General features: G+C 38.0%; 2 protein-coding genes across 3 annotated transcripts in view; one reads left to right on the plus strand and one right to left on the minus strand.

Annotated features, from left to right (window-relative positions):
- The window catches only part of MCPH1 (microcephalin 1), a 227,980-nt gene that overhangs the window by 111,038 nt on the left and 93,620 nt on the right, over positions 1–23,322 (minus strand). The gene's annotated exons all lie outside the window — the stretch shown is intronic.
- Positions 1–23,322, plus strand: part of ANGPT2 (angiopoietin 2) — a 71,511-nt gene that overhangs the window by 37,367 nt on the left and 10,822 nt on the right. Inside the window, exons 3-5 of one of the 2 annotated variants that reach the window (XM_074991179.1) lie at positions 2,329–2,450; positions 8,111–8,343; positions 11,911–12,041. In XM_074991179.1, coding sequence (XP_074847280.1) covers positions 2,329–2,450; positions 8,111–8,343; positions 11,911–12,041 — 486 coding nt within the window. The remainder of the gene's footprint in view (positions 1–2,328; positions 2,451–8,110; positions 8,344–11,910; positions 12,042–23,322) is intronic. The other variant, XM_074991180.1, reaches the window with a different exon arrangement.

Genomic DNA, 23,322 nt, shown 5'->3' on the forward strand with positions numbered 1-23,322 from the left:
ACAGAAAGCCAATGTGGATACCCGGGAGTTGTGGGGGAGATACACCTGTGTAGACAAACAGGGCTTCTGGGACACCAGACAGCCCTGTCTGCTGTGCTTCTGGTTGGCTGTTCTGTCAAGAGAGTGGCCAGGCAATCTGGCCACTTTCTGTTGACAGTGAATCGACAGAGCAACCCGCTTTCATGTCTGGCCACAATCTTCCAACAGAAGTTTAGTTGAAAGATATCTTCTGACAGAAATGTCTGCTGACAGACCGCTGTAGTGTAGACATAGCCTAAGTGTCCTCCATTGTAGCTTATTTTTCTCTTGTGGATGCTGTAGTGAGAATCAAGGATGAATGAATCAAGGATAATTACAGTCATTTACATCATAAGACAAGAATGCCAGAAGCACATATTTATGATTTCAATGTGGAATAAATCATCAGAAGATTAAATGAGTGGGAGAAAGGCTGAGGAATTAGAGGAAGCTACTGGAAAAAAGGAGATATACTTTTTCTAGTTGACTCCAGTGTGGAAGTTCCACTTCAACTGTGTTTTTTTTTTTAAAAGAAACTGAGAAGTTCCCATACTACAAGTGGGAAGTCTTTTCAAAATTCCAAACTGGTTTAAGTCTCAAGAAAAATGCATCCACAAGTATGGTCACTACTGAATAACCATATACCTTCTTTTATTCCATTGTTCTATATACAAAACAATTTAACAATTATTCAAAAATAAAAGACCTACCATATCACAAAAGAAGCCATGCACATTTTTCAAAATGAATGAATTTAAAAGGTGCCTCAATTATTGGTCTAACTGAAACATCATTTTTTCTGCAAGCAGACAAATCAAAACTTTTTTATTTTAAGTTCAAACAGTTTTGAATTGTACTGTAAGATATATAAGAATGAATCCTGGATTGAAATAAAATAGCATCATGAAATTTGTAGCTTCTGTTAACATGATGGAAAAATATAGATATGCATTTCTATAGCAGATATTTAAAATATTTAGCATTTATATTATGCTTCATTAGTGCAAAGTGTACAAATATCAAATATTCATGGCACATGCTGCTATTTATAGACATTATGTAATTATCTGGAAGTTATAATTTGTCACCTACTACATATATTTGCTTGATTCTGTATGGTAAACTGATGGTTCTATTCAGAACAAGTAAAGTATACTTGATGGCTTTATTACTAAGAAGCATCATATTTCAAGAATCCCTGTGTTTTTCCCTTGCTAAGAAGATATTTTTTATCCACTCACAATAAAATATGTACAGAAATTACCCAACTAGGTTCTGCTTAAGGAAAAAGATTGTTACTGCAACTTTCTCTCTCCCTCCATGGAATTATAGGTGATTAGGTTAAAAGCTTAATTAACAACATAAGGAGGTTAACCAAACAATTGCTTTCTCAAGGACACTCATTCTTTGGCAATAATTCTCAATTACACTTAAGTGTGAAATCATGTCCTGAATGACTGTTCAACATGAAGGATGTGAGTAATCAATTCTTCCTGTCAACTAAAGCCAAATTCTAATGAATTAAAAAAGCTATTCTAAAAAATAGCTATTCTAAAATAGAAAACTGATATTGTCTAGAGAACACACATAAAAATGTAATGTAACAAAGCATAACTGGTCTTCCACGTCACATCACAATACTACTGTTTCTTCACTGGTAGATATAAATTTGAATAGGAACTTAGATAAGGAAATAATGCACTAAAGCAAACCATGGAATAAGTCTATCAAAAATTGTGTCACATGGTAAACTCTTCAATCCAAATGATTTTTCTCATTTCAGCTCTGGACACGTGAAATTTTAGTCCCATTGAAATCAAAGGCAATATTCCCTAGGACTCCAGCACAGCCCCTATTTCACCCATTCATAGAAAAAGAAAATGCTTTACGTATGCATAACAATTTTTTTAAGCTCAAATACAATACATTTCAAATACTATTTACGTCCATTGCATTAGATTCAAGGCAAAGCTGAGAGTGTAATTTTGCAACAAAATCACAAATGTGGCTTACAAACCCCCGCTAAAACATTCCTCAGGATAAAGATAAGTGGAAACAATCTATGATGTATTTGTTTAATGGTAAAAAAGCCAACTGTAGTTCTGAGCATTTTCCATTATACTCCTATTAATACATTCATTCCCAAATCAGTATATGTATGCATGTGTACATATATACCTTTCAGATTACATGACAAAAGTATGTACTTTTGTTTTATTTTTTACACGTGCTAAATAGTCATTCTAGAATAAAACAAGTTATAATTATCCAGTAAACTTACCCTGGGTTTTCAACTTTGTTATTATGTAGGTATTAAATCAGACAACAAGACTTGAACTTCAGCTTCTGGAACACTCTCTTTCAACCAACAAATTAGAAAAACAGATTTCAGATCAAACCAATGAAATAAATAAGTTGCAAGAAAAAAACAGGTAACACTCTCTCTTCTCCAGTATTCTAATTTGTCCTTTTTAATATTTTTCCCCCCAGTGAAAACATTTCTCGTCTAAAATGATTCCTGTAATGTTGTTATAAATGATTAGGTTTTTTTCATGAATTCTTGCTCCTCAAAGCAAAAACATATTGTTGTAAATTCAGATCCTCACTGTAGATACACATTCTATTATACAATCAAACAAAAAAGCAGTCAAGTAGCACTTTAAAAACCAACAAAATAATTTATTAGGTGATGAGCGTTCGTGGGACACACCCACTTCTTCCAATCATAGCCATACCAGAACAGACTCAACATTTAAGGCACAGAAAACCAAAAAACAGTAATCGAGGTGGACAAATCAGAAAAAACTGATCAAGATGAGCAAATCAGAACAGAGGGACAGAAGTGGGCAGGGGAGAGTCAAGAATTGCCTTAAATATTGAGTCTCTTATGGTATGGTTATGGCTTGAAGAAGGGGGTCTGTCCCATGAAAGCTCACCTCATAAATTATTTTGTTAGTCTTTTAAAGTGCTACTTGACTGCTTTTTTGTTTTGATAGTATATAGATTAGCACGGCTTCCTCTCTGTTACTATTCTATTATACAATGTTCAAAATTTGTTTCAGTAATGATTTCTGCTCTGTGCACTAGAAAAACAATGCCATAAATGTGCAGAAGCTCAGATATCTTTAGGGCTAAGGTAAAACATTACTACGACTAACATAAAAACAGATGAGGGCACACCAACTTAAAGTGGCACCTGGCACCTTCCAGAATAACAGATACAAACTGCTGATATCCCTCCACTGCCACAATGATCAACTCCCCCACGGCACCACCCTTCCCAATCTATGGGTCCTATACATGCCTATCACATGTGATACACCTCATTCAGTGCACTAAATGCCCCAACAATAACTATGGGTGAAATGAGACAGACAGTCACTAAGCTCTTGAATGAACTGACACAGGAAAATGGCAAAAGACAAGCATCATATCACTTACTGGTGAACATTTTTCACAAAGCACCCACCCTATAAGCTGCCTTATCAGTCCTTATCCTCAAAGGAAATCAGCACAGTACCTTCAAAAGATGAGCCTTGAAGTTTTAATTTATAACATTGCTAGTTATTAAAAAAAAGTCTTAAAAAAAGATACTGGGTTTATGGCATATTACAACAATCTGTAACTCACTTTTTCTCCTATGACTACAGTGATGTAAATGGCCACTTCACTATGGATGGTTCCTTAAAACACCAGTGCTAACTACTCGTGCTAAATGAAATGTTCCACCTTCTACTTAGCTGTGACACTGAGTACCCTTCCCAGACCTCAGGAATTTGTGCAGCTCAAAATCATGTTTCTCTGACCTACAGAAGCTGTTCTAATAGAAGATATTGCTCACCCTCCTTGTCTCTCTGAGTCTCAGGTTGATGATACCAATAACGCTGCTTGTAAAAATGTTGCCACACACAGCCAATCTACTGCCTGCTTACTTTATGAAATACTTTAAACCCCTGCCTCTTTCAATGTTATTTGGAAAGAGTTAAAATGGGTTCAGCAATGCATTTTATGGTATTGTTTTGCAAGAGAAATCTTACATTTAAAGAAGAAACCAAACAACTATCAAGCCATGACAGTTTTGACAGTTCTTGTAATGAACATACAGGATCCTTTGTTAGAATGATCTTTAGAGATATCTGATAGCCCACAGCTAATGAATGGGCTGGAAAGCTTGTTTGGATAAAAAGGCCAAGCTTTATTCAATCCAATATACATAAAAACACAGGCAGAGGGCTGTCTTATCAACCTTGTGTTCTGCATGGCCTGCAGAACCCATTAGCCCAGCAGAACCATAAAACCACAACTGGCCAGCATCAACTCTGAATTCACCGCAGACACAGGACACGCAGCCTTAGTAGTATGTTCTCCCCACTAAACAGCCTGAATATAAAGGTCATAGCCATATAAGATATCCAGGTTTAACCTATGGCAGACAGGAAACCACATCTTCATTAAACAGTTCTGGGCAGCCTCAGGTGTTACCTTCATGGGAAAACTCATGGCTGTTCTCGTTGCCTTAGGGTAAACTTTTTAAATGTGTCTAAGTGACTTAAGAGTTTAAATCCCATAATCAAAAATGACTAGGCATTTAGCAGCCTAATTCCCATTGACCTTCAATGAGACAGCTGGTATACACTGGCAATTTACAACATCATAGCTGTATTTCTCAGGAGTATGAAAAATCCACACCCTTGAGAGAAGCAGCTATACTGAAATAAAATCCCAGTATAGACAGCATTAATGGTGCTGTAGTGGTTTAAGGACATACCAAGAAGCTCCCAAGTGTGCCGTGATACTTCCTTGGGGGATGCTCAAGACTAACTTACCTTGCCACTTTTCCTCCTCAGTTTCAGTATTAGAGAGCCTGGATCATCAGCTCCCTGACAAACACCAATTTCCTCAGGCTCTCCTATCCTTTATTTTGCTTTCCAGGTGATAATAGGTATTCCTCAGCCCCTGAACCCTTCTAAAACCATCCCACTTCAGTGTTCTTGTCACTAGACACTCTGTCCCACGAAAGCTCACCTAATAAATTATTTCGTTGGTCTTTAAAATGCTGCTTTACTGCTTGTTTGTTTTGTTAGAAATTATTATGTTTGCAGTCCCCAAATGGAATGCCATATTTCACAGCTTGTTTAAGTCAACTGAGGATTTGCACTCTGCTGAATGCCACAGAATTGAAATATATTTATAATAAAAATGAGAATAAGTATTAACAAAGCACAAGGATTCAACAATTCGAACGAATGATGAGTAAAAGTATTAGAAACAGAAAGGATACACGCAAACCAAAAGTATAACACTTATTAGCATCTAAAGTTAAGAGGCTAAATTCCATGTTGAAAGTAATTTGCCATCTAAAGCAATCTTTCCCAGTGTCACCAACCCATATGACCACCATTTATGGATACAAAAATAACCACCCCAGTGCTCCCTCCATTTTCTGATGGGTAACAAAACATCTTACTTGTCCATCAGTGATGGTCCAGTAAAACTCTGAAGCGTATCCTTTCACGATGCACTCCCAGATAAAATTCTTCCTCTCCTCCCTGCAGTTTGTTTTCCTGCCTTCTCCCTTCCTGTTGACTTCACAAGTCTCTGTTGACTTGGAATGCTAACAGCTCCCATTGTGTTTTGTTTATCATGCTTAATTTACATGAGAGACAGGGATAGATGAATATACACTATGGGTCTGGCGGAAAACCTGCATGGTAACTCTGCTTTGAGACAGACTTGAAAACGTTTTCATAAAGTTCACATAGTTCTTCATACAGCGTCAGTACACATATTTCACACAAATATTAATGACCCGTACGTCTCCGGCTTTCATTTGATACCTTACAAAACACTATCAAAACAAAAAGCAGTCAAGTAGCACTTTAAAGACTAGCAAAATAGTTTATTAGGTGAGATTTCGTGGGACAGACCCACTTCTTCAGACCATAGCCAGACCAGAACAGACTCAATATTTAAGACACAGAGAACCAAAAACAGTAAGCAAGGAGGACAAATCAGAAAAAGATAATCAAGGTGAGCAAATCAGAGAGTGGAGGGGTGGGGGGGGAAGATCAAGAATTAGACTGAGCCAAGTATGCAGACGAGCCCCTATAGTGACTCAGAAAGTTCCCATCACGATTTAAACCATGTGTTAATGTACCGAATTCTTATGAACTCTCTTGCTCACCTTGAGGTTCTCTGTGTCTTAAATATAGAGTCTGTTCTGGTCTGGCTATGGTCTGAAGAAGTGGGTCTGTCCCACGAAAGCTCACCTAAAACTATTTTGCTAGTCTTTAAAGTGCTACTTGACTGCTTTTTGTTTTGATAGTGTATAGACTAGCATGGCTTACTCTCTGTTACTTACAAAACACTGTTTATGAATTAATACCATTAAAGTGGTACTGCTATTAGTAGTAGAGAGTTTTCAGGCCTAACCTTTTTAGAGCAATAGGCATTGAAGGGTTTTGCCAGTTGGTATCATGGGGGTTCTTAGAATCAAAATCACTTCTGAGAATTGAACCCTTCTTGACAAACTTTCCAAATCTTTTAACTGCAACCAAGATATGAATTCTACTCAAGGCCCACCAGAGCAAGCTATAGGGTTAGAGGACAATATACAATGCAGTCTAACCCAGCCAAACTCTTACCTCAGTTAAAAGTAAAGTTGTGTTATTGTCAGTTAGCAGAGAGCTACCCAGGTGCACAGTCAGATTACTGCTACCATTTCTAATCTGTCAGCCAGGAGGAAGCTCCCTGTCATCTATCAAGCCCCAGGCTCCTAACCTTTCAATTTGCTGAAAACTTGGATTAAAATCCAGCCATTATCCATGCTCTTTTCCATATCCAATGGCTGCCCAGCAAAGGTATATCTCTGAAGGATGTTCTGAGAGGAATGAAACTAGCTTCTAATATGAGTCAAATCTCAGTAGCTCATTTTATTATCAAATAGTAAACAATTTGGAGCTGAATTTAAAAATAGCAATAACAGAATACTTCTATGTCAGAATCATAGTTTTCAATTAGAACCTTATGTGAGATACGCTTTTTAGTCAAGTAAACTTAAGCTTAAGAAAAGAAGTTGGACGGACATGTTTGGACATTTGTGTTTACTGCCCCGTTATATTTGTGTATGGTCCCTGAAGGCTTTATCTACTAGCTTTCTACAATCAAGAATCTTTACCCAATAGAACAAAGTAAATATTAACTTGTTAAAATGTCACTATAGATTTTACGACAATTACCAGACCTGAGATCTCCATATTAATACTGAAATGTATACGAACTACCTGAATACTGGAAGTGTTATTTCTTAACTTTTCAGCACTCAGTTCATCCCTTAAAAACACAAAATAAAACACCTTTTTGTTTAAAAAAAAAGAAAAGATCAATTTGACCAACATCAGAGCAAGTTACGTATTTTAACTTTCTACTTCTCCAGTTCTAGAAAAGGTAACAAGCACGCTTTGGGTGTATAGTTATAGCTTTTCCAAATACAATAGTTGGAACCAGTTTGCATTTATTCAGGCCAAAGAAGTATTTATTTAAAAAACCAGAGACAAAATAGAAAGTTGAATAGATCTGATCTTTAACTGGTTCACTAATCCTAATGATAAAGGTCTAGCTTCTTCCTTAAATTAGTGAAGAGAAAATTAGTATTATTCACAGCAGTATTCATTACTCTAGTTTAAATCAGTTTCATGTCAGATTTTTGTGCTACTCTCAAGAGAGATTGGTTTCCTTTTACATCCACAAAGGGGAAAATATATCTTTCCCTTCATACTACTGAAGTATCATGGAACACACAGAAGAGTTGTGATGGTGTGAACTACCTATACTCAACATATTATAGGGTGGCTGAAAAGATGTTCTCTTATTTGACAGATTATAGTTACATAATACATCAAAGTTTATATCAAACTAAACTCAGTTCATAGCTTCTGCATGACATTCCATGAATGACACTCTTTGCTGAATCCACTTAGAGGAAATCAAAGTAAAAATATATTGAGATGGAAAATAATTTCTATAAAGGGCTTAGTAATATTCATCTAAAACAAAAATTCTGAATTGACCTTTATTGCATTCCTTTTCTTAGCTTTCTAGAAAAAAAAGTCCTCGATATGGAAGACAAGCACACACTTCAGCTGCAATCAATCAAAGACGAAAAAGATCAACTTCAAGTACTATTATCTAGACAAAATTCTATAATAGAAGAACTAGAGAAACAGTTAGTCACAGCGACGGTAAACAATTCAGTTCTGCAAAAACAGCAACATGATCTGATGGAGACTGTTCACAACTTGCTTACTATGATATCTACACCAAACTGTAAGTGAACTATCAATACTCTTACATCAGCTGAGTAGAACTTGGTGTAACCGTACATGTTCCATCTCCCTCCCCACCTCAAAAATGCATCTACGTATTGTACTGTCTTTAAATTCTGCATCAGTGAATTGTTTGACTCACTATATAATTTAAGCCCACTCATCTGGTTTCAGCAATACCTTGTTTTAGTGTCTGTGAGTTATATTGCTTTTGCCAGATCAGTTCCTAGTAGTCTAACCCAACAGGAATGCCAAGTGTCACGTCTCTCACATGGCACAAACCCATCTGGCAGCCCCATCAAACAACTTTGGGCCAGGCTGGATCTTTGCACATTCAGCTGGGCTGCCAGCAGTGTTTGTAGTTTCACTTCTTTAGGGTCACTGCCGGCAAGAACTTTATAAACATCGGTAGCCTTGCTGTCTTCTCCTTTCATTTCTCCAGGTCTGAGCAGTAACAACCAGGATAAGCAGCTGAAAATGAGGGGACCAGAACACAATAAGGCTCCCTTACCGCAGCTCACAGACAGCATACAACTACACCTTTAGGAACTCTACACAGAATTTTCCCAAGCCTTCCCCATCTACTGAATCCACACAACTCGAAAGGGTTGCCAAGTGTCTGATTTTTGACTGGAATGCCCACTTGAAAAGTGACTTTGGTGGCTCTGGTCAGTACTGCTGACTGGGCTGCTTAAATTTTTGTTGGTGGCACAGCAGGGCTAAGGCTCCTGGAAGCAGCAGCATGTCCCCCTCCCAGCACATACAGGCAGGCAGGGGGCTCTGTATGCTACCCCCACCACAAGAGCTCGCTCTACAGCTCCCACTGGTCAAACCTCCACATTTGAATCAGAGGGGGGACAAGCTGCTACTTCTAGGAGCTACTTGAGGTAAACACTGTCTGCAGCTTGCACACCCATCCTCTGAACCCCTGAGGCCCAGCACAGAGAACCCTCCAGCGCCCCAAAAACCTCATTCATAGACTCATCTCAGAGCCCACACCCCCAGCCAGAGCCTTTACACACATCTTTGCATCTAGCTGTCTGCCTCATGCTGGAGCCACCTCCCACGTCCTAAACCCTTCATTTCTGGACTCGCCATTGAACCACTCCAACCCTCTGAGCCAGTGTAGTAAAAATGCCTGAGTGAAGGAGGGCGGGGAGGCAAGTGGCACAGAGATGGGGCCTCAGAATAAGGGTGTGGCGGGGACATTCAGTTTTATGCAAGTAGAAAGTTGGCAATCCTGCACTCAGCAGTTGATGTCCCCTAGCCAGGGGGGCTCACAGAACTGTTGGGCTCTGGCCATAACAATGGCTGGGAATCCAGGCAGTTTTGAATTGCTGGGCTTGTTGGTGGGCCTGGCACCACCCATCTATACCCACCATAGCTGTCAAGATCTGTCCACTCCATGTCCTACCCTAATCGTACTTGGAGAGGAGTGTGTTGATCAAGTGCTGAAGCTTGTAACTATGTGCACATTATTTCTAAACCAGACTACAGAACCTTTTGTTACTTTGGTTGTCAGAGTCTTGGAATATGCAGTATGCATAGCCTCTAAATTTATGACATCTGAAATAACCAAACTAGAACAGTTTAAAACAAGTGTTTTCAGTACAAGTGGAAGCACAATATGCCTGATTTCAATATTCTCAGTTCAACAATATCCACAGAATCCAAATTTGCTTGTAACATTTAGCTACCATAAATTGGATTGGCCTATAGTTTTACCTGTTTTAAAAGTTGTAGCTAAAGAAAAGTTTCCAGTGCATTCTAAACATGTATTGTTCAATTAACATTTAAACTGCTGTAAGAGTACTTTCTTGAATAAAGATGGGCATCAACTTTATAGACTCCATCCACAATTTCTGCAACACATAAATTACATTGATGGCTCTGCACAGCAATTAAAAAGGATATTAAAATTATGTTTAATTTTTCCTAATTACCAATATATACGATTTCTGCAAGTGAGTTTAAAAATTTAACCTTATTTTTAATTTTATCCCGTTTCTCTTAGCGGAATGAAATGTTGAGAATAATCAAAATAGTCTCATTTAAGTGATTTGTAGTAATTTCAGTTTGCACTCCACTTCGCAGCACTGGACCTACAGCTTGCGAAATGCAAATACAAGCAATGAATTTTTAAATAGGGAAACCTTTTTAAAAAAATCTTGAAGACATACTACGATTATCAACTTCTTAAAGGAACCAAACCCCAAATTTTATCCCTATAAACACCTGAGAGTATTGCCCTGAATACTGCTCCTGCAGCTGTGCACATTACTGCTGATATTATCTGTTACACTAGTGAACCAAAAAATAAACAAGTCAAAGTCAATGTTGGCTGCAGCACCACTTAACCTGGAGCGGAAAAAACAGCGATTGCCAACAAGACAAAATCAACAGGGAATGGTTCTAAGCTAGCTTACAAACAACAGAGTGTGGAAAAACAATTATAAAGTTGAATGTGTTCTTTTTATATTTGACGTAAACTAACTGTAATCAGGTAAATTGATAAACAAGCTGAAAAGAACACAAAGCTGTGCAAGTGTTATTCACACACATTTACAGGTTGCTTGTAGTGTGCAGGCTCAGTCCTCTCTTTGAATAAAAAACAGGGATCACATACTCTATGTCCCCACATAGTAAACAGCCCCAAAACAATCCAACAGAGATATCAACTAGGGGACTAAATGCCAGGAAATTTCAAACCCTTCCTTAACAAAGGAGGAGATACATTTAAGATTGCACTTTAAAACATGACCACACATAAGAACAGAGATTTTTTTTTTACATTAACAAATTCCAGAAGTGAGGAATCTTTACTGACAATCCCCTCAGCTTCACAGTGAACACACAGAAGTGTTCTTGCTGAATGCTGCAGACTAACTGAAACATCTGACAAGTGCACCCTCACGTATATAGATTGCTGTGGAGAGACTCATCTCTGCAACCAAGAACATAGCCTTTAATCCAGAACAGCAGTATGGTTTTGAACTCTAGCCTGACAAAAAGAACATCCTTTGTGGTGTAAAGAAGCTGCATTTGTCCCATCCCAAGCTACTATACTAACTGATTTCAGTTTCAGAAAAAACTTGTTTATGATTAAGATATCTTGCTGACCTGAAGGTCAACATAAAGGCATCTTTGTATTTACACAAGGTATATGAAAAGATGTACATGTAGTTGTGTATGGTGTCAAATTCTCAGAGATGAAACTGCGTAAATGGAGGAAAAAAATATGCCTATGTTATTCTATTCAAGCATGCAAAAAGGTATAAAGGAATTTACATTTATCACGCAGTTATATTTGTATCTCAGTATGAAGAAGCACACTATTAGCATATTAAACGAATATCCTCTAATGCTTTCTACCAGCAGGGACAGGACAAGAAACATACTTAAGGACAGCAAAGTCAATATACCATTCCTTCATCACTGCCATTTATTACTACCACATCATGGTAAATTTGTCATAAGAGCATGTGAATTTAAAGACAGGTTTTGAAGGCCTCTTTAGTAATTTGTGCTATTTATCATCTTGCCTCTCTTCAATGTCTTTCATTTTTAGCAGCCAAGAACAAGTTTGTGGCTAAAGAAGAACAAATCCGTTTTAAAGACTGTGCAGAAGCCTTCAAATCAGGACTTACAACAAGTGGAATCTACACCTTAACAGTTCCTAACACTGCAGAGGAAAGGAAGGTAGTGAGCTTCCCCAAAATCTGTAACTCTAATTGTGCAGCACCAAATTAACTATCAGGGAGATTAATTTATCTAGAAGATAAGACATTTTAAATTCAAATTGGGTATCCAGTCTTGTAAACTAATATTTTCTGCACATTTGCTAATGGAAGTTTATCATTTCGCCATATGGAAATTACTTGTGTTGATGAACTGCTCGGCTTGAACTCTGATAAAAAGCATTTTAAGTGAAATTCTGGCCGTACTGAAACCAGTGGGAGGTTTACTATTGACTTGCTGAGGAAAAGGTCCTTGGCTTTCTGGTACACTATAAGGCTTCTGTGCACGGGCTGTATTCTCAACTGGCCATCCACTGACTGTCCCTGCTTCCAGGATGGCATCTGAGCCCTGAAAATAATACAGGCTCCCAGACGGTATTCTCAAAGTTAGCAGAGGATAGCAAAGTCTAGGAAAAAAGATTTTGGACTTTCCTCTTCACTACCCACACCTTGCCAGCATGGGTGATGGCTGTGAAATATCATACACTGAACTTATAAAGGAAACAGGAATCTCAACTAGCCCTCCCCGCTGTGCTTCTGAGGAGGTCAAAGCATGAAGATAGATAGGAAATGTTAGCGAAAAGATATATAACAGAAACATCAAACCAGCAGGTGTCTGCAATGGACAGCAAGCTCCCGAATGTGGTGGTGGTGGGGTGTGTGCGAGCGCATGTGTGCGTATGCTGTGGTCTGCAGCTGCAGAGCTGGTGGGAATGTTGAAGTAGTCCCCTCAATTATCTTAACTGCTGGGGAAGACTTCCCCCTGGCGGCTGGAAGCACCACTGGTCCCTTGCTAGAGGCGGGGGAGGGGGGCAGGTTCAGTGGGGAGCCAGCTGAAATGGTCCCCACCCCCCCCGAGTATCTTAGCTACCAGGGGAGACTTCCCTCCGGTGGCTGCAAGTCCCCAAAATTCTTTCCTGCCCTTGGAGCCCTAAACACGCACAAGCTAGGACATGGCGCTGCCTGGCAACATGGTCAGCACCAAATGGCAGGCACATCCTTTTATTGGGTCAGCGGCTACCCACATGATGTGGCAGAGTGCAGGGAAGACCCCAGCTGTGTGGCACCTGTGACGGAGGAAAGGAGATACACGGACAAATGTAAACCACTGAGAAGTTTCTTGGTGTCTTATACAAGCATGACCCCCACAACTGCCTTGTTGCCATGGGGTGTGGCAGGCCAGTAGCTGGCACCAAGCAGCGCTGAAAAAAATAAATATAGAGACAGAACCACGAACTCCCTGCAGGTGCTCCTTGTAATGGGGAGATGCACTCACAGGGCTAATAGCAAAGAAAGAAAGGCATTTCTCAGGCTGTCATACAAACATGAGCCCTCAGCTACAGACTTGATAGTATTCCCATTTTGATAGTCATGGGCTACGTCTACACTATCCCAAAACTTTGAAATGGCCATGCAAACGGCCATTTCAAAGTTTACTAATGAAGCGCTGAAATACATATTCAGTGCCTCATTAGAATGCTGGCGGCCACAGCACTTTGAAATTGCTGTAGCTCGCTGCTACGCGCCTCGTCCACATGGGGGTCCTTTTTGAAAGGACCCCGGCAATTTCGAAATCCCCTTATTCCTAACAGCAGATATGAATAAGGGGATTTTGAAGTTGCCAGGGTCCTTTTGAAAGGGACTCCCATCTGGACAAGCTGCGGCAATTTCGAAGTGCTGCGGCCGCTGGCATTCTAATGAGGCGCTGAATGTGTATTTCAGCACTTCATTAGTAAACCTCAAAATGGCCATTTGCATGGCCATTTCGAAGTTTTGGGATGGTGCAGATACGGCCATGGTGTTCTGTTACCTAATTCCAGCATAGCTAAGAAAGCAGCAGCCAGAGCGGAGCACTGAAAGGGGCATTATGAGTTACATACAGGACACCTTTGGAGGCTAATAAATCTGATTTTAAGACGTGGCACTTCCACACTGGCCTTTTAATCGAACTTTTGAATTTGAGCTTGATGCTATACCCGTCAGGTAAGAACAATATTGAAATCTTGATATTAGTGCTCCCTAAATCAAGCTAATGGAGGGAGAGGAATGCAGATCCTGCAGCCCTTTGTTCCTCCAGCCCAGCTTTATCAGATTAATTTATATATTTGAGTTCTGAGTTTGCAAAGCAATGTTAGGGATTATTGTTGTGTGCTCAAGTCCTTTTTTGGCATATATGTAGATGATGGCAATTGGTTGTGTGTTATGTAAGTGCACTAATTACTTCAACACTCCTTCCAATATCTCTCAAATCTCCCTCAGCTGCTGGTTGAAACTTGGCAGTTTTACATCCGCATCTGATTTTTCTTTGCCACAACTGTAATAGGGTCTTGGAAGAAAACCATCAAAAGTCAAGTGGTGGACAAATTGATGATTAGAAAACATTTGAATGACTGCACAAGACTAGCTGCAGCAGCACAATGATTGCTTTAGGATTTAATCCTGCCACGATATATTTACAAAACGAGAAAAATACCTAACGAATGCTCGGCTTTTTTTCTATATTGCATATAAAAATTACAAAAATGTTATCAGGAAGTATATAAAATGAAAGATTAAAAAGATGTTTGAAGACACTAATTTGCCAATTGACATGTCTATCTTAAAGGGAAAATAAAGTTACATGAGATTCCACTGTTGTCATGAAGTGAGGAAGTGGTTCATGTGTTTAAGGTTTTCTTTAAAAAAAAAAAAAAAAAAAAAAAAAAGCAAGTTTGCATTCACAAATTCAAATCTGACAAAGACGTGCAAACCACTGCACGGGTAGGCACTGGGCACCAGCCATTAGACATTAGAGTAAAAATAACATTTTGGAGGCTCTGACAGCTGCGGTCGTCCTACTTTTTTGTTTTTGGACTTGACACTATCATCAAATATAATGCAAGTCGAATCTCTCTAATCTGGAACACTCTTGTCTGGCAACATCTGTAATGCAGCTTGATTTTAGTTAGCTAGATGACCACTTATAATGGGTGCGGCCAAATTTCCTGTGGTCGCAAGAAGTTTGTTTCCAGCCATGCATCCTGGCTCTCAATGTTCTGTGCTATTATATACTGTAATTTACACCTAGATATCTTCTAAGAGCCCAATAAACAATGGAACTGTTAGTAGTGCTGCTAGACAATACTGACCTCCTGTGTTCTGGCAAATTCTCTCATCTCGCACTGGTTAGGTCCCAAGGGTGCCGGATGAGAGATATTCAACCTGTACATGTGAGCTAAGGACATACAGTTTGTGAAAACAGAAGCTTATGGGCCCATAAATAGTAACACAGATTTATGACTACCAAAGTTTATTAACACAGCTTGAAATACAAAAAAGCAATGGGTACTGTTTCTGGTATAAGTATTCATACCATGATTTACCTGTTTCCTTAAAAGAATCCTTCTGAAATCACGTGCTAAAAACAGTCAAAATATACCATCCTTGTGATTAATTACAATGAAACTCTTAAGAATGCAAAATGTACTTGAACATAAAATAGTTGAAGATCTGATATGTTAATGTTTAATTTTAAAAGAAATTATGTGAACAGAAAGAAAATTTTGAGCATAGGAAATTTTGAATATAGAAAATAAATAAATAAGCTTGTGGACCACAGATGGGGAATGAAAGTAATAGAAAATACATTTTTTGTTATTTCTTGGGATACAAATTCAAATTTACTTTACACTACCCCTACATTTTCAGTCTGAGACAGCTTTGTATTGGCCATCCACAAAATGAAGTGCTGAGGGAAGAGGTGGGGTATATATGTTCTAATTAATTAATGGTACAACAATTTTCTGCTGTTTATGATGTGGATTACCATCCAGACCAGGAAACTTTTTATTTGCCAAAGTAGTGCACTACAGTTTAAATTTTCATCTTTTCCTTTTACAATGTTTATAAAGAATTCTGGTGTAAACATACATTACTGATCCTGCATTATTGGTAGGTTGCATCAGAACACAAAATTAAATAAATTCTGTATAGAGCTTGGTAGGAAATGCATTTCCTGACAGGATTTTTGTTCTGAGATTTTGAAAAAGTTCCCATTCATCATTGGGCTAAAACTGAATTCTGTTTAAAAAAAAAGAGAAGGTGCACCCCAGAATAATCAACAGTGTGGCCAGGTGCTCACAGGGTAGGGGAAAATGTGGGATCCGGGACGTTTGATACTGCTGCTCCAAATCAGAGCAGAAACTTGAACCTGGGTCTCCCACATTTCAGATGAATGCCCCAGCCTTTGGGGATATTAGCTCTGTCGGGGCTGGGTTCCGCCCCCCTCTGGTTTTGGTAAGAAATTCCATCCTAGTCTTGATAAACCTTCCTGAGAGTTTGCTGACACATGAAACATTCTTGTCAAAAGTTTGATTGATTTTCTAATCAAAAACTGTTTCACAGAAAAATTCCCAAACAGCTCCAGCACAGAATAATGGACATTCTCTATCATCATCCATGGTATAACCTACATTATACTACATTTTCTAACGTTAGTTCCAAAATACCATTCTGAAAGAGAGATTTAGGCTACACTGCATTTTACATTTGCTGCTGCCAAACATCCAAAAATTGTGTTCAAGTTCCAAAATCAATGACAGGGGCTTAAAAATCAGGAGACATTTTATAAAAGGCAGCTGGGAGTCTAGTAAGTCCATAACTCTTGTATTCGAATCTTTGAGATTCCACCATATATTTATTCCCCATGAATGTAAGCCTTCTTAAGCACTCATAGTCCAGGGGAACAATACTTAAGAATAAAAACAAAAAGGCAGTCCAGTAGCACTTTAAAGACTAACAAAATAATCTGTTAGTCTTTAAAGTGCTACTGGACTGCCTTTTTGTTTTGATAGGATATAGACTAATGCGGCTATCTCTCTGTTAGTACTGAGTTAAGAATGCTCAAGAAAGTCCTGTATACTGACTATACTAAAATGACAACAATCCTTTTTAGGAAGTTCTTATTCTTTACACACCACCAATTAGCCATGTCCCATTTTTTCAACTTTTACCTGAAATCACTAAATAAAATGAAATCCCAGGCCTTAGAAGAAGACTTTAACATAGTAAATCTACTGTGTCTCTTAAGTTAAGCATGTGCCTATGCATCTTCCTCTTACTCACACGGTCCGTCTCTTTGCTTAGGTGTCTAAGATTTTTTTTAAAATAGAGCTATTTTGACAAATCCTTCTAAAGTAATTTATTCCTCTCGATTTAGTTTCCTTTACTTAACCTTTCCTCCTCTTTGCTCTTCATCTTTATTCTCCTGTTTTATTATTGTGCAGCCTGGAGGGCTGAGCTTTAAACCTCAAAAATTCTTGAAATATCTATTCAAATTAATATGTGTTTAACAAACATTTCAGGGAGCAAACATAGATAGGAGCCTGTATTGATCAAACAGTTAATAAAAGGATTCTAAATTTCACCTTAAGGGGTACAAATCCTGAAGGCAAAGGGTTTTACTCAGATGAGTAAAGCAAACTATGATTGTTTACAAGGTGGAGGACTAGCCAGTCAAGATTATAAACAAACAGTTTATCACTGTTTGAAGGCCATTTAGTAATCTGAGTATAATTAGTTTCTGCTCTCAGTCCATTTCCCTATGGCAATGAATGAATGAACAGACACACGAAATGGCACTAAGTATCCATACACTAAAATTTCAGGTAGACAGCTACCGTCTCACTCCTTAAAACTGCATTTTCAGAATAGGAAGTGAATACACTGACACATTCCCATTAGCTTGCACTCATTTCTACCAATAAAGCTGACTTTGATCTCCAGGTCTATAAAACTAGAACCTTTCAAAACAACAATGTAATACACATCAAAATACCAACTGATTCAGAATTCTTTGATGTGGAAAAATGCATCCTGCCTTTGTTTTAAGGCATCTGCATACTTTGAGTAAATTAATCTATTTTCTGTGAAGGAAAATCCCACTGTTTGAGAATGTTTTAATCTTATTAGAACTCTTTGTTTAATCCTATTCTACGGTGTTTATAATCTTAAAACAAATTCCAGTAGGAGTGAAGATTAACTCATGATCTCAGGCCATATGGAAATTTTATATAAGACTAAAAAAATAAAAATCATTTATGAGATAGCCACATACAGACTGGACCATAAATCCATCTAAATTAATACCCCACTTCTGCCTGTGGTTATTCTTGATGGTTCAGAGGAAAATGAACAAATCCTACATAATGCACTTGGTGAATTATACAATGATTTAGAGAGATGAAAACAATTTCCTGGCCCCTGCATTGATTAAATCAGTGCCATATCAGCATCCTCACTTGGATAGCTGCTTAATAAACTTATTTACACCTCTGAAAATCCAGCCATGGCATTTGTCTCAATTGCTTCTCATGATAATAAATTTTACATACGCACTACATGTTACAGAAATCAACTTTTATTGGCTGTAGATCTGACTGCTCAGTTTTTACCATAACTTTCTTAATTTTAATGCTTTAACTTTTCCTTTTCAAATTAAGTCATTCTAGGTTTTACTATATCTCATAGGCATGCTGTGCAAAACCATTGTTACATAAAGGTGAATCAAAACCAAGAAACCTTGGTTATAATCAAACTGGCCACTGAATGTAACTCTTTACTTTCTGCCTTCAGTTTAATCTTTCTCATATGATATTCTCTAATGGCCATCAAATCTGTCCCCAGTCAAATCATTTGCTTCCTCTTTTTATCATTCCCAGCACATTTCAATTTTATGACATACCTTAAACACAGATTAAAAGTCCAGAGATATCTTCTCTGCTTTGGATATCCAACTCCCTAAAATAACTGATCTACTTATTTCCTGTACTTCATATTAGCACTCTTAAGAGGTCCCCCCCTTGGAATCACAGAATGCTAGGACTGGAAGGGACCTTGAGAGGTCTCCAAGGCCAGCCCCTCCATAGAGAACAATGAATCATGATTATCCTGCACAACATCTTCAACAGACAAGCCTGGGAGCTTACATTCATTGCTTTGATAAACACAAGAAATCATGAATTTAGAGCCACTGGATTTATGGCTCATTATGCCAATCTAATTCACTACCTGCCTCTTTTTATTTCCTGGTCCTCCTACTGTAGATGTCTTCAATGGCCACTTCACCTTGAATGGTCTCTTGCAGTGTATGTGAATACTTTTGGTAAATAATCTGCTCATCTTGTATTTAGCTATGACTTTCTGAATACATTTCCCTGGTCCAAGAAGAGCACTGTCTAGCTCAGAAGAGGTTAGCCCAATAAAAGATAGTATTTCCCCATCTGGCCTCTAACAGCCTGGGTTCAATATGGCTATAGTAATCCTTCAAACTATATTTGAAGTTGACAGTGTCCCTAGTTGCCTTTAGGACTTTGTACACATTCCACAACATTAACAGAAAGTTTCTCTATGAACTTGTCACTAGCTGATATTATACAAAATGTAAATGAGTAGTTCAATGTCCCTTAGTTACATGTCACGTAGCAACACTTTTTTTTTAAAAGGCCCATTTTAATAAGGACAAAATAGAAAAAGGCATCTTTAATTATCATGGATAGTGCAAACCTGTGTTTTTTAACTCTCCACAGAATGTCCTTCTAGCATTACTTTGTAGAATTACAAACTGACTCTCAAAACCACTTCCTGCAGTTCACATTTTCCTTAGTGGATTTTCCCATCTAAGAATTCACTACATCTAGCACTGCTTAGCTGACGAAATCTCAGTCCAAAGAAGAAGAGCTGCAGGCACTTCTTTGTGAACTGTGGCAACTTTATCCAGGGGAAACACAGTTTGCCTACTCACAGAAAAAGGAAGACTGCTATCATTTAATATATATGACATTCACATTTAAAAAGTTGCAATTAAGTCTACATCTCAATGCTCATATTGAACACGCAGCTCATCCAGACAGGGGCCCTTTTCAAAAGGACCCCACCAACTTTGAAATTCCCTTATTCCTAATTCATGTCCTATGAATTACTTCAGTTTCCTCGGCTAGTGCAATGAAAGACTGACTTTGATAGCTAAAATTAAACTAGTGGTTTAATAACAATGCTCTGGGCTAACACATATGTTAAAAACATAAACATAGTTAAACCAGTTCTTCTGACATTTCAATATGTATATTTCAATGCATTATGTTGCCTCCTAATGTTTAGGAAAGTTTCTGTGACCTTGTTGTTAAAGTATTACACACAAAGAACTGCTTGTTGCAATTTAAATTTCTTTTTTGAATTACATTTTAGTTTTCTGTCCTTCCCTGTCATTCATTATGGCCATGTCAATTCATCATGGCCGTGTCTGCACTATCCCAAAACTTCAACATGGCCATGCAAATTTTACTAATGAAGTTTACTTCATTTTTACTAATGCAAAGTTTACTATGAAGCGCTGAAATACATATTCAGCACCTCATTAGAATGCTGGGAGCCAAGGCACTTTGAAATTGCCACAGCTTGCCGTCACGTGGCTCATCCAGATGGGGTCCTTTTCGAAAGGACCCCACTAACTTCGAAATCCCCTTATTCCTATCTGCTTAGTGCAGCGGCCGCCGACATTCTAATGAAGAACTGAATATGTATTTCAGTGCTTCATTAGTAAACTTGAAAATGGACATCTGCATGACCATTTCGAAGTTTTGGGAGAGTGTAGACGTAGCCTATATGTTTTTCACTGTGCAAACCTTTTTAGAAATCTAAATGGTTTTAGTCAATTTGTACCTTTAACTAAAATATTTATGAAAAACAAAACAAATATTTTGTTTGAGAGTCACAAACAATTATTGCACAAGAACAATTCCTTATAAGCCACTTTATAACTTGCAGAAAACGGCACTTCCATATAGAAATTCTTACTTAGTTTTGTTATGCATAAGTGCAATAAATGCGAAGTCATAAAATGAGCATGTGCATAGCAGTAGCCATTAAAAAAGTATTTACTTACACTTTGAATCGGAAATATTTGTACCCCCAGTATCTTGCATAGAAGAGTTCTTAATATTTAGTAAATACTGACATTTAAAGATAATGCATGCAAACATGTACTTAATTTGTACAAATATAATTTACAATCAACTTGTGGAACTTTTTGCCATGGAATGTTATAAAGGCCAAAACTATAATACAGTTAAAAAAATCTCTCTTAGGCAACATCTACACTAGCAAGTTATTTTGAAAAAAATGGACCTTTTCCAAAAGAACCCGCTGAGCATCTATCCACACAATGCACTCTTTCAATCTGAAATTGAAAGAACACAGCACTTTTTCCAGTGGCCCTCTTCCTCTCCCAGATGAGGAAGAGCGCCCTTTTCTGAAAGATTCTTTTTGAAAAAAATCATGTGTAGACCCCGGGGGGCCCTTTTTTCCAAACAAAAAAAAACAGTCATCATGGTGCTAAATTTTTCAGTCTCCAGCCCATTCTTTCAAATGAGCAGGGGGCTGTGTGGACACTTTCTACTGAAAGACTGCATTTATTTTTTGATCTGCTTTTTTGTGTGTGGATGCACTCTTTTGAAAGAAGTTTTTTTGAAAGAGATCCTCCAGAAGAACTTCTTTCGAAAGATGACTGTCGTGTAGACATAGCCTTAGAGAAGATCATTGAGGATAAGTGAATCTTTGGCAATTATCCTTATGGTCACAAATGTTATTCCATATTCTGTGTGTCCCTAAATCTCTTGCTGACAGAAGCTGGGAGTGGTGGATGGCATGGACCATTCAAAATTCCCTTACTCTGTTCATTGCATCTGACATGACCAGTGAGAGAAACTAGGATTATTGAGCTAAATGTACCTTTGGTCTGAGCTAATACGGCCAGTATGTTAATACAAACAATGATCACAAATCATACTGTATTTTAAAATAGAAAAAATGTTTCAATGTGTAATGTTGAAAAACTGTTCCTAATCTCCTCAGGTTCAACATGCCAAAGAACAACCCCTCCCATATGGTACGCTATGACAATATTTGTCCTTAAATTAGACAGGCACATAATAGCTCAACAGTTCAACTCTTTAATTCTGTTTATCACTACAGCCACGTTTGTTCCCAAGGCTAAAATTTTCAGAAGTGTCTAACTGAAACCCTTCAGGAATGTTTGATTTTCAGAAGGCGGACACCATTACTTTCCAAAAATCTGGTGTTTTAAGCTGCATCCAACTGCACACCCAAAACTGAGTCAAAATTACTAGCTACATGAAGACTTTGTCCTTAGACTTTTTATCACATGTTCAACATAGGACTAAGAAAGATTAGCAGCCTCATGATATATAATTCATGTGGACACTGATACAAAAAATATAGTCATTTTTCTCAATATGTCAGTGAAAGCACTGCCTGTATAGGGTGTCAGAATCTATGTTCCCAAACATGTTTTCTTTTTTTGCCTCCAGACTGGAATTAATCCTTATTAGATTTCGCTACCTCTACTTATGACATGCTCTACCAATGAGATGCACTGTTAGAAATATTACTAATATTTCTTTTTAAATGATATTTTGAGAGTCCCCTGAATCTATTCAAGCCCCTAATAATGTCAGCTGTGGGCCACCCATTTGTGATAAATGAAAGGGGTGAAGCCCTGTTATTCTTAGCCCTGTAGCCCTAGGCCCATGACCCTGAGTCAGTTGTCACTGGCTCAGAAACTCACTGTAGTGGGCTTTTTTTTCTTGTTTTGGATAATACAGACATTCCAAAATTCCAAATGAGGATACCAGATCATAGGGTCCCTGCAGCAGCACATGTGGAATACTGTTTTACGTGGCTCTGCCTATTATATTGCTACAGCAATATCTATAGCAAAGGCACATCAAGGAAGAATTTTATTAGGATGCAACATAAAACCAATATATAGTAAGTATACAAAAACAAGAAGTCCTGTGGCACCTCATAAACTAACAGATATTTTGGAGCATAAGTTTTCATGGACATAAAAGCTTACACTCCAAAATATCTGTTAGTCTATGAGTGCGTCTACACTAGGAACTAACTTCAAAGTTAGGGATTACATCAAAGTAGCCAGCAGAGAGTCTACACACAATTTCCCTTACTTCAAAGTTAACTTCAAAGTAGGGTGCCCAACTTCAAAGTCCTTACTCCATACCCAGGAATGGAGTAGTGACCTACTTCGAAGTTTAACTTTGAAGTAGGGTGTGTGTGTAGACTCTCTACTTCGAAGTTACTTACAACAAAGTAAGCAACTTCAAAGTTATTTTTGTAGTGTAGACACCACCTATAAGGTGCCATAGGACTTCTTGTTGATTTTGCAGATA

This window comes from Carettochelys insculpta, chromosome 3 (assembly GCF_033958435.1).
Source record: "Carettochelys insculpta isolate YL-2023 chromosome 3, ASM3395843v1, whole genome shotgun sequence".
In the NCBI taxonomy this organism is placed as follows: Eukaryota; Metazoa; Chordata; order Testudines; family Carettochelyidae; genus Carettochelys; species Carettochelys insculpta.